This window comes from Nyctereutes procyonoides, unplaced genomic scaffold (assembly GCF_905146905.1).
Source record: "Nyctereutes procyonoides isolate TBG_1078 unplaced genomic scaffold, NYPRO_anot_genome, whole genome shotgun sequence".
Lineage (NCBI taxonomy): Eukaryota > Metazoa > Chordata > Mammalia > Carnivora > Canidae > Nyctereutes > Nyctereutes procyonoides.
The window spans coordinates 16,670,298-16,682,937 of NW_026575122.1; the positions used below are offsets into that span (position 1 = coordinate 16,670,298).

At 36.6% G+C, this 12,640-nt stretch overlaps 1 protein-coding gene across 1 annotated transcript in view; it reads left to right on the forward strand.

Moving 5' to 3' along the window:
- The window catches only part of IQCM (IQ motif containing M), a gene marked incomplete at its 5' end in the record, with an annotated part of 345,675 nt that overhangs the window by 277,633 nt on the left and 55,402 nt on the right, over positions 1–12,640 (forward strand). The window contains one exon of the mRNA XM_055336279.1: positions 147–308. Coding sequence (XP_055192254.1) covers positions 147–308 — 162 coding nt within the window. The remainder of the gene's footprint in view (positions 1–146; positions 309–12,640) is intronic.

The following is a 12,640-nucleotide window of genomic DNA, read 5'->3' on the forward strand; positions in this document are numbered from 1 at the left end:
TGGCTAAAGAAAACCCACATTGTCAATATAGCCATTAGCATTCAAATTATTAGTCTTTAATTTGCATCCTTTACATAAACACAGTAGACATTTTGTAAAAATGTCTAAAATTTAAAAATGTTTTAATGTTCTTTTGTTTTTTACAGACGACCATGACAAATATTCTGAACTCATCAAGAAGTTCAATGCAATTGAAATGTTATTTACGCTCTATCCTCCTCAAGGTGCCCATGTGCGTAATAATGTACGACTTAAGTCAACTTGGCTGAGACCCATAGTAAATGGGGAAGAAGGATATAGATATATAGGTAAAATGCTGAATCTTATTATTTCTTTATAATATAGAAGAAATGACTCTTTATATATCTCTTACTTGTCACTTAGATGATGTGACAGGAAGTGACCAGGAAGTGATCTAGTCTCACAAACAGAATGTTGGGTAATTCCTAGGCCATACAGAATATTCATTTCAGTTCTTAAGTAGTGTGCCTGCAGTTTAAAGAGTGGCTGTTTTACACTTTGGTACCTCCTTGGGAATAGTGGAAACACACTGTGTTGTTTCATTCACCTGATGATGGACATGTGTGTTGCTTTCAAAAACGTGATACTACAAGGAAAGTTACAATGAACATTCATTCACATGACTGTGTACAGACAAATGCTTGCATTTCTCTTAACCAAACTGTTTTCCAGAGTAGTTATATCATTTCATATTCCCCATCAGCAGAGGTCTGAGAGCTGTATTCATGCACTCCACAGCTACATCAATACTTGGCATAATCAGTTTTTCTAATTTTATCCATTTTAATAGGTCTGTATAGATATTCCATTTTGATTTTCATTTACATTTTTCTAGTAGATAATGATATTTGGTGTATTTTCATGGGTTTGTCATTATGTTATCATCATTGGTGAAGTGTATGTTAAAATCTTTTGACCAATTTTAATATATATATTTTTATTTGTAAGTGTTGAAAGTTCTTTAAATATTCTGAATATAAGTCCTTTACCATATATTCTTTGAAAATATTTTCTCTTAGTCTGTCTTGTCTTTGCTATCTTTTAATAATGTCATTTGAAGAGAAGAGTCATTCTTTTTTGTACTTGACTCAAGGTATAGGTTGAAGTGTCTTTTTTTTTTTAACATGTTGGTATCCAAATGTGCTAGTGCTATTTGTTGAAAAGACTATCCTTCTATTAATTAACTTTGTATTTTGGCAAAACCAAATAAACTAAGAAGATATATAGATGGCAAATAAGCACACGAAAAGATGATCAATATCATTAGTTGTTAGGAAAACACAAATTAGGGATGCCCGGATGGCTCAGCAGTTGGGTGTCTGCCTTTGGCCCAGGACGTGATCCCGGGGTGTTGGATAGAATCCTGCATCAGGCTCCCTGCATGGAGTCTGCTTCTCCCTCTGCTTATGTCTCTGCCTCTATCTGTGTTTCTCATGAATAAATAAATAAAATCTTTTAAAAAAAAGGAAAAATATAAATTAAACCTACACTAAGGTGAGAAGACTCACCTATTGGAAACACTAAAATAAAGTTTTATTTAATGCCAAGTATATAGAACAACTGAAATATTGCATTGCTGGTGTAAATGCAAAATGATACAATCAATTTTTAAGTATTTTGGTCCTTTCTTATGAAGTTAAACTACTCTAACCCATAAACCTAGCCATCTTACTCCTGGGTAATTACCCAAGAGAAATGAAAGTGTTTGTTTGCCTAAAACTTATATATAACTGTATTCAGTTGCTTTAGTCATAATTGCCAAAAGCTGGAAACAACATAAATGTTCTTTGCCTGGGGAGTAGGTAAACAAAATTTGTTATATCTTCAAAATGAAATATTTTCAACTATAAAAGGGAAAGAACTATTGATACACACAACAATGTAAATTTCACATGCATCATGTTAAGTGAAAGAAGCTAAATTCATAGGCTGCATTTAGAGTCTACTTAAATGACACTTTGGAAAAAGCAAAACTATAAGGGCAGAGATCAGCCCATTGATTTCCAGGGCTTACAGGTGGTAGGAGGGTTTGATTACAAAGAGGTAGCATGAGGAAGTTCATAAGGTGATGGAATTATTCTGTCTCTTGGTCATGATAGCAGTTATATGACTCTGGAAATTAGTTAGAATGAACTACCAAAACAGTGAATTTTACTGTAAATAAAATTTTAGAAATAAGCACAAAATAAAAAAAAAGAATTTATATGAATGTCACACAAGTCCAAAAGAGATGTTCATCATTATTATTAATTAGGGAGATGTAAATAAAAACACAATGGAATACCGCTATACACTTAATTGTAATGGCTAAAATTAGAATGACTGAACACACCAAATGCTGGCAGGGATGGGTAGCAATGTTAACAGTAATATTCATTCACTGCAAATGTAAAATGGTAAAAATGCTTTGCAAAATAGTTTGATATTTTCTTAAAACGTTAAACATATACCTATTTTATAACACACCATACCAATCCTAGATATTTACCCAAGACAAAAGAAAATATATGTCCATATAAAGACTTGCACATGATTATTCACCGATTCCTTTTTTGTAAAAGACTCAAACTAGAAACAACTCAAATACCTATGTACAGGTGAAAGGATAATCAAATTGTGATATATCCATGCAGAATACTACTTACTAAGCAATATAAAAGAACAAGCTATTGACAGTATTGATACATGTAAAACAACATGGCTGGAAAGAATTATGCTTAGTGAAAGAAACCAGGCAAAAAAAGAGGACAGAGTATGATCCATTTATATAATTGTTTAGAAAATGCAAACTAAACATTATAACAGAAGCAAATCTATATTTACCTGGGATGGTGGTGGGCAGTGGAAGTGAAATGTGATGGGTTACAAAATTTTGGGGTGATGGAAATGTTTATTATCTTTGTATTATCTACAAAACTTTGGGGTGATGTTTTTATGTATATATGTTTTTATGTATATTTTATATATATATATATACGTATGTCAAAATTCATCGAGTAGTAGACTTTAAATATGTGCAGTTTTCATTTATACCTCAACAAAGCTATAAAAATAAAGTTGAAAACATAAATTTAAAGAACCAAGAGAGTGCAATTTGTATTTTGATAATATTTTTGAGAAATGGTTTCTCTTTAAGTTTTAAAACCAGCATTTTAGAATTTGTCTATGGGGAGCCACAGATATACTGCTTCCCATTGGGCTAGTGCATATAATGGTATACTTAAGTGCTCTTTTCTGATAGAAAGAATGAAGGAAGAAGAGGGAAAGAGAAGGAAAATTATGAAAAAGATAATAAGGGTTTTAGGTACTATAAGATGAATCAAGACCCTGGTTGAGATTTATCTTCTTTTTGCTATTTTCTACCAGAATATAAGCACAATGCTACCCATATCATTCTAAAAGATTTGTGTTCATTGTTTATAGCCTATTTGTGAACTTGATACAAATAAAACAAGCATAAAGGAAATTTGCAAGAGGCAGTATGTTGTAAGTTAAAGACTCCATCCTCTGAGGTTTTAGCTTATCTTTTCCCTTTTAAGTAAATGGCCGAGGTCTTGCATCTTTTTGAATTACAGTTGTTATTAAATTGATAGACAAAACAGTTTGTAGTATTTGCCTTGAGAAAGATTAGTCTATTATAGAAGTAATACTGAAACTCAGTATCTGCTCCACTAGAAACATTTTAGGGAGGATAACTCTGGGAATTTATTATGTGTCCCAACATTAATAATACTCCACTATGTAGGCACTTCTGTTTATTGATTTCACTCTGTAGATTTAGAGAAGTGTCATCAGCAAGAACTGAGGGGTAGTTAATAGAATTACTGAATGCTCGATAAATGGCATGGTTGCTAACAAATTATGTAGTATTAGGACCATGCATATTCTAAAATTATTCATTATATCCATGTTTTTACATCCCATAATTCCTATCACAGTAGTTTGAGTGTCACTGGAATGCTGCATAAGTCATAACTTCAAATTACTTAATATACACAAAGTATTTCTTCTGAATCATAATTTAACGATTTTAGATCAATGAAGTAAAAAAAAAAAAGTAAAAAATTTTTCTCCAGGAACATATGTTTTGTCAAACTTATTTTCAGAAAATAAGTTTAACAAGCTTTTTGGAAGGCTTGTATCTTTTGTTATCTTTCCTTATGAGTTGTCTGTCCTTGAGTTCCTGGGTCTTGTGGCCTGTCATTGACACACCGAACTTGTTTCTCACCTTCATTAAGTTTTTGTGACTTTGGTGGATTCTCAACCTGGAAGCTGTAGATTATATTAAGGAACTCTTGGAATTCTAATGGGAATACCTTGAAAGGAGTAGGTTAGCCATTATCTTTCAAGAAAATCATTTAGAGAATACAAATGAATGATTAAATTACTTTCTCAAACCAGTGGTGCATTCTTAACTGAAATCATATTATTATATTAATGTAAGGTTTCTAATTAGTTCAGATCCTGAATAATGAGCAAAGACCTCCAGTTCAACGACTTCTTTTCCATATATCATTTCCAGCCCTTCATATAGTACATTTTACTTACTCTTATAACATATGGCTATTTAAGTTATGTAATTAATACTGGAACTGATTTCTTGAACTAATCACTGTTTTGTTACCCATTATAAAAGTACCAGATACTTTCTATGCTATTCAGTTTATTCCATTGCCTTCAGGCAAGACCTGATGTACATTAACCAAATGAGAATTCTATCTTTACATACTCTGGCAATTACATAATTGCCCTTGACAGTCAGGTCTGATTTTTGATGATGATCTCTCTCAGAACTTTCTACTCTGCAACACAAGACTCTTTTCTTACACTTGTTCCATTACACTTGTAACTTTTCACTATCCACAAAATTAAGGCTACATAGATTAATAAGAGTCTTTATTTTTCTGTGATAGGTCTTTTAAAATATTATTCCTCAGAGGCCCTCTTTCTAATCCTTAATGTCTTCTGGCACTTCTCCCTAAACATTTTTCAAATTTTCTCATTTCTTTTAAGTGATGGAACTTAGAAGAAGATACGATAATCCAATATATCTAATTTATTGTGAATATAATCCAAATACTATATGTTCTACTTATATCTTTGTACTTGATTTAGATTTTTAAAATACACATCTCAGGGGTGCCTGGGGGTGATTCAGTTGGTTAAACATCCAACTCTTGGTTTTGGCTCAGGTCATGATTTCCTGGGTGGTGGGATTGAGCCAAGTAGGGCTCTGCTCTCAGACAGGAGTCTGCTTGAAGATTCTCTTCCTGTGTCCCTCCCCCACCCTCAAGTAAATAAATAAATAAATAATCTTTAAAATACACACCTCAGCATTTGGATTTCTTTTTTTAAGATTTTATTTATTTATTCACAAGAGACACACAGAGAGATAGAGGCAGAGACGCAGGCAGAGGGAGAGTCAGGCTTCATGCAGGGAGCCTGACTTGGGACTTGATCCCCGGTGTCCAGGATCACACCCTGGGCTGAAGGCGGGGCTAAACCACTGAGCCACCCGGGCTGCCCAAGCATTTGGTTTTCTATCCATTATTATTCTCTCCTTTTTTTGAGACATATTTCCTTTAATTATTGATAAGTGTATAATTTATTTTGCCTTCTTAAACTTACTATCCTGACTTGTCCTGATTATCCTTAACATAGCTAGATATATAGACATTTACTAAGTTTTGAACCTACTCTTTGGGGTGTTCATAAGATTAATTATTGAAAAGTGAAAAATTCAAATCCTGATTTGAAGGGAGATTCACATATTTTATATGACTTCCATATGCACAAGTACAGGAAATGGTCTATTATAGTTTGGATAAGTTTAATTGTACTATTATTAGTTCAATGTCTTCCTTAGCCTATGGATTACCTGCTTGCTTGAGGAGAATAATATCACTAAGAACTATATTTTATGTTCAGTTTGGACTTATAAAGTTGTCTGGGTATTTACCCATTAATCTCCCTTTTTACCAACCATAAACTGCCAGATTCTCCACTTTCATGTTCTTTAAAGTCCCTTTGATTTTCTTTGTCAAGGGTAAATTATGTGACTGTTTTTGTGAGGGCAATTGCTGGTGGAACAAAGGTACTTTATTTTTAGATGATACTTACTTGGTTAAAATTTTCAACATACAGAAATTATTCATAGAAATATAAAAATGAATGCTATATTGTATCTGGTGAAAGTTTTTCAACTATGGGCAAGTTTTTACAAATTTTTTATGATGATGAATTTTGCTCATTTAATGGGATGAATATATCCTATGTGAATTCCATTTTTTCTTGGACTTCATTGATCAAATCAGAGATATGTATTCCACTTACTCAGTTTCACCAAGGAGGTTGGAATTATTTGAGAAAGACATTAATATGTGGCATCAGATCTACAAGCTAAAGGAAATGTGAGTTGCATATTTACAATAATATACCACTCAATACTTCTTAACTTTTTAAAATTAAAATCATAGGAATAATGTCTTATCATTTGAATTCTGCATCCATTTATTAAACAAGCATTAACTGAGTATCAACTAGGTTCTTGGCAATAAAGCTTGAAAAATAACTAACATAATCCTTGCCCTAGAAATGTTCACAGACTAGCAGATCCAAAGCACTAGAATGTGGTTTAGTCAGTCTCAGTGAGCACTTTTATTGATCTATGTGTCAAACAAAATGCTACCAAATAAAGCTCTCCCCCTCAAAAAAAAAAAAATCTTGGGAGAACATCTCTAAATGACAAAGGATGACAACAACACTCAATATCTGAAGTAAAAACTGCAAGTTCAGTTTGTTGTCCTTCTAAATAAATAAGAGTTATGCTGCTTAAACAGTCTTTCTGGGCAAAGCAGGCTGTTGGTATTATATAGAGTTTTGGAGAAGAGTGGTAACTAGCCCCCAAGATGGAACCAATGATCCATGATTTTGTGGAAATATGCATACTGTATCAGGGTTGGTCTTTGTTTTGTTATCAACAGAATACAAGAAAAGTGATGGTATGTTACCTCTGAGGCTAAGTCGTAAAAGATTTTGTGGAAGATTTTGTGGCTCCTGCATTGCTCTCTTTTAGATAAGCTTCTATGAGGAAAACTAGCTGCCATGTGATAAAGGTCTTCAGCAGACCTGTTGAGAGGTCTTTGTGCTAATGAATTGAAGGCATATACCAATAACCAGTGTGGAGCTGACATCTGTATGAGAAATGAACATGGAAGTGGAGTGTCTACCCTATCAGTTCTTCAGATGACTGCAACCCCATGAGAGACTGTGGCCTGACCCACCTAGAAAATCCATTCTGATTCCTAACTCTCAGAAACTATGTGAGACAAATGCTGTTTTAGGTTTCTAATTTGGGGATAATTTGTTATGCAACATGCAAGTTAGTGATTAGTGACTTTTAGCAGTGGAAGTGAAATGACATAAGATTTAGAGTATGGTTCCTCAGGGAAGACGAAGTTGCTGATTGATTGGCCTTCAAATATGTGTTACTAGAAGCAGACTTTTGTTTATTAGTTAACTTTCAAAAGTAAGACCTCTCACCTATTGGTTGGTTTTCAGAAGTATCTTTTGTGAATTGAGCTATCACTGATTGATAAAAAATAGGGTTTAAAATTTGTTCTGGGCATTACTTATCACTATGGTTAAAGAACTATAATTGGTTAAAAAGGTTTAAAAATAAGTTGTAGTATTAACTTACTACCATAGGTGTAAAACTGTTAGGCTTTTCTTAAGAGTATGAGGAAATGTTGTTAAATAAGCACATAAAGAAAAAAAATCCAGATTTCATGCTAATTGATATAACAGAAGAAATTAAGTATAATTGTGAGCCTAAGAAAAGGGAATGACAACATCTGGCAGCATGAGAGATGACTTTATAAAGATGATATATGAATTGTTCTTACAGCACAGGTTACAGTTTATAAGTAGAGAACAGAAAAGAGTGTTATAGGCAAAGGGAAGAGCATGGGAGCTAGTTGTAGGGACTAACTTTGTCCTAAGAAATATCCCCCTCCTTTTTTAAATTTTTTTAAAAATTTTTATTTATTTATGATAGTCACACAGAGAGAGAGAGAGAGAGGCAGAGACACAGGCAGAGGGAAAAGCAGGCTCCATGCACCGGGAGCCCGACGTGGGATTCGATCCTGGGTCTCCAGGATCACGCCCTGGGCCAAAGGCAGGCGCCAAACTGCTGTGCCACCCAGGGATCCCCCCCCCTTTTTAAAAATATTCCTTTGCAACCTAATGCAAGACTCTTTAAAACAGTGGTTTTATAAAGTCTGATGAATTGGTGACATAGTATACAATACCAAGTATAACAAAATAGCCTTTTAGAAATATATGCCCTTACTCTGCTTAGATTTTGTTAATGTAGTTTATGACTACATTATGCACATATACATATAACAATTTCTCCTCATATATTAATGAATATTTAGGTAATAAATACATATTTTAAATATATAAGTAATATATAAAGCTCATAAAAACAAAAGACCAGGACAAGATTGCTTCATAGATGAATTCTACCAAACATTCTATTTAGTCCTTGTTTTTGTGGATTGTTCCACTGAACTTCTTCTTAAAGGGGAATTTTAAGAGTCCCCCTTAAAATTTCTTGCAGAGCTGGTTTGGAGGTCACATATTCTTTCAGTTCCTGCCTGTCTTGGAAGCTCTTTATCTCTCCTTCCATTTTGAATGAGAGCCTTGCTGGATAAAGTATTCTTGGTTGCATGTTCTTCTCATTTAGGACCCTGAATATATCCTGCCAGCCCTTTCTGGCCTGCCAGGTCTCTGTGGAGAGGTCTGCTGTTACCCTAATATTCCTCCCCATGAAAGTCAGGGACTTCTTGTCTCTTGCTGCTTTAAGGATCTTCTCTTTATCTTTGGAATTTGCAAGCTTCACTATTAGATGTCGAGGTGTTGAACGGTTTTTATTGATTTTAGGGGGGGATCTCTCTATTTCCTGGATCTGAATGCCTGTTTCCCTTCCCAGATTGGGAAAGTTTTCAGCTAGGATTTGTTCAAATACATATTCTGGCCCTCTGTCCCTTTCGGCGCCCTCGGGAACCCCAATTAAACGTAGATTTTTCTTCCTTAGAGTGTCATTTATTTCCCTTAATCTGTCTTCATGGTTCTTTAATTGTTTATCTCTTTTTTCCTCAGTTTCCCTCTTTGCCATTAACTTGTCTTCTATGTCACTCACTCGTTCTTCCACCTCGTTAACCCTCGTCGTTAGGACTTCTAGTTTGGATTGCATCTCATTCAGTTGATTTTTAATTTCTGCCTGATTGGATCTAAATTCTGCAGTCATGAAGTCTCGTGAGTCCTTAATGCTTTTTTCTAGAGCCACCAGTAGCTGTATAATAGTGCTTCTGAATTGGCTTTCTGACATTGAATTGTAATCCAGATTTTGTAGCTCTGTGGGAGAGAGGGCTGTTTCTGATTCTTTCTTTTGAGGTGAGGTTTTCCTTCTAGTCATTTTGCTCAGTGCGGAGTGGCCAAAAACAAGTTGTATTGGGAGAATGAGAGAAAGAGAGAGAAGGAAAGAAAAGAGAAAAAGAAAAAAGAAAAAGAAAAGAAAAAGGAAAGAAGAGAAGAAAAAGGGAAAGAAAAAGAAAGAAAGGTGAAAAAAAAAGGGGGTGGGGGAAGCAATCAGAAATCAAAAAGAAAAGAAAAAAGAAAAGAAAAAAAAAACACGGGGGAGTATTTCTGTAGAGTTTAAGTCCCTTGACTTCCCCTGGAACTGGTCCGTCCAGCTGGTCTTCTGGGGGAGGGGCCTGTTGCGCTGATTTTCAGGTGTTAGCACTTGGGGGAGCTGCTCTGCCCCTGCCTGCTGCAGGGCTCAGAGGGGGTTGTTTACCCCGTGAGGTCTCAGGAGGAACAGTTGCAGTTGCTATGGCAACTCTGGAAGCCTGGATTCAGCCTCCGCAGGAACTCGGGGCTCTCGGCTCTCCGTCCGCAGGGCCTGGAGGCTCCGGGGCGGGGCCGCTGATCTGCTCAGCTCGGGGCAGGAGCGTCCTCGCTGTCCTGGGCCCTCCCGGCCTCTGCCTGTTCCGGGGGAGGCCGGATCCTGGGCTGTGTCCCGGCGCCCTGTGCTCCGGGGCCTGCGTTGTTGGATTTGCGCTCCCGCCCCGCAGCTCCCTCCCTGGAGCCGCTCCCGAGCCCCTCCGAACTGCTCCGGTGCGTGCTGCAGCCCTTAGGGAGCTCGGTGCACTCTCCTGCGCTCGCAGGTGTCTGTTAGTGTCCCCGGGAGCCCGAGGGCATCCCCGCCCTCCTGGGTCCTGCTCCAACTCCCTGCGAGCCCCTTTCCGCCCGTCCGGGAAGGTTGGTGCAGCTCCTGCTCCTCCGGGACGGGGCTCTCCTGTCCTGGGGACACTCGCCCCGGCCTCAGCCCGGCTCCTCGCGGGGCCCCTCCCCCTCGGAGGCCTTTTGTTTCTTTATTTCTTTTCCCCGTCTTCCTACCTTGATAGAAGCGTGAACTCCTCTCACTGTAGCATTCCAGCTGGTCTCTCTTTAAATCTCAGGCCGAATTCGTAGATTTTCAGGATGGTTTGAAGGATATCTAGGTAATTTGTTGGGGACAGGTGATTTGGGGACCCTACTCCTCCGCCATCTTGCCCCTCCTCCGAATTCTACCAAACATTTAAAGAAAAGTTAGTAACTACCCTCAAATTATTGATGAATACTTCCAAATTCATTTTATGAGGCTAACATTATCCTGATAACAAAACCAGACAAAGATACCAGAGAGAGAGAGAGAGAAAGTAAAGAAAGAAAAACAAAGAAAGAGAAGTACAAAAAAAAAAAAATTAGAATGCCTGGGTGGCTCAGTGGTTGAGTGTCTGCCTTTAGCTCAGGTCATGATTGTGGGGTCCTAGGACCGAGGCCTGCATTGGGCTCCCTGCAGGGAGCCTGCTTCTCCCTCTGCCTATTCCTCTGCCTCTCTCTCTCTCTGTGTGTGTGTATCTCATGAATAAGTAAATGAAATCTTTAAAAAAAATTATAGGCCAATATCCGTGACAAACATAGATGCAAAGATCCTCAACGTAATATTAGCAAACCAAATTCAATGATAGACTAAATGGATCATACAGCATGATTGAGTGGGATTTATTCTAGGGATGCAAGGATGGTTCAATTTCCACAGATCAATCAATATGATACAATAATATTTAAAATTTTTATTAATAAATAAAGTATAATTTAACCATAATGCGGGCAAACGTCCAAGGCAATAAGAGCATATTCAGTCATTCCACAAATCTTTATTGAGTGCCTTGTGTTCAATACTCTGTGATAGACATGAGGAGAATTCAAAAGTAAATATAACAGCTTTCCTCTTGTGTTTATGATTTAGGCTGGGGAAATGATACAGATACATAATTAACCACAGTAGAAGATATAAAGTGATGAGAGATGTAAAACAAGTGCATGTTGTGTTCTTACTTGTTCTGCTAAGCAGTCTTGAAAGGTTGGGCATAATAAGAGTTTTACAAGAGAGAGACACCCTGATGCTTGAGAGAAGTGTGAGGATACCTTTTAAGTTATTTCACGCTCACAGGAAAAGAGTGCCCTCAAGTAAAACATTGATAGTGTGTAACTAGCCCCTCCAAAATAATTTAAAATAGTGTACTTGTTTACTAAGGAGTAAGCATTGCTTCACTATGGAGTGATCAATCATAGTGTCCTATTCCTTGATATTTTTACATATGAACTTAATATAAAGATGAATTACAGATAATTTGCAAAATTGTGAAAAAGGAAAATATTATTGAAATATTACTTTCTTTAATATAACTTTATTTTTTGGCACCTTTTCTTCTAGTAGTTTGTAAAACCACTTGTAACTAGAATATTTAAGCCCTGGAAGGGACATTACATGTCATTTCACCAATTTCCTTTTCATTTTTACAGGCAACCAGTTAGAAGGTATTGGAAAAGAATCATTTAAATTGAGCAGAGGGCAGAGGCTAAGTGGCTTGTTCAAGGTCATAACCTTAATCACAACTATGATGATGATTCAAGTTCACAGTCTCATCAGGCCCATTGCTATCCACCCTCCACCACCACATACACATGCTCCCAAATTGTCCTGGCTTTTTATGAAAAGTAATTTTTCTGGACAAAGTAAGCATTACTACACCTGTCTTTGTACTAGTCTTTATTTTTCTCTGTTTTCCTCAAGCTTAAAAATTGGCAGCTAGTTTTGTCCTTTGAATATTTTCTAAAGCAAAAACTGAAAGCAATACTGCTCACTGCCCTTTTCAGAATGGAGGTGAGGCAAAGGCCTGGGGCTGAGGTAGCCTGGCGCTGCAAAAGCTCTTGCTGCCTGTGGACACGTTGGGTTCCAACCTTTCTGAAAGGCTCTGACCATGCAGTTTTGGCTTGTCAAGTCTTGTTTTGCATGGCTATTATTAGCTCAGTTCCTTTCCTTTTCCAACTACACATATTAAACAGTAGGAAATAGTGCTTCATCATGAATCTCACATGAAACAGAAACGGATCCTTATTAGATGTAAACTTTGTTTAAGCTGAAAATTATTTAATATCCCTACGGTAGAGTAATGACTTTTCCCCCAAAGACTGAAGTATAATGAGGTAAAAATGTTTTCACAAT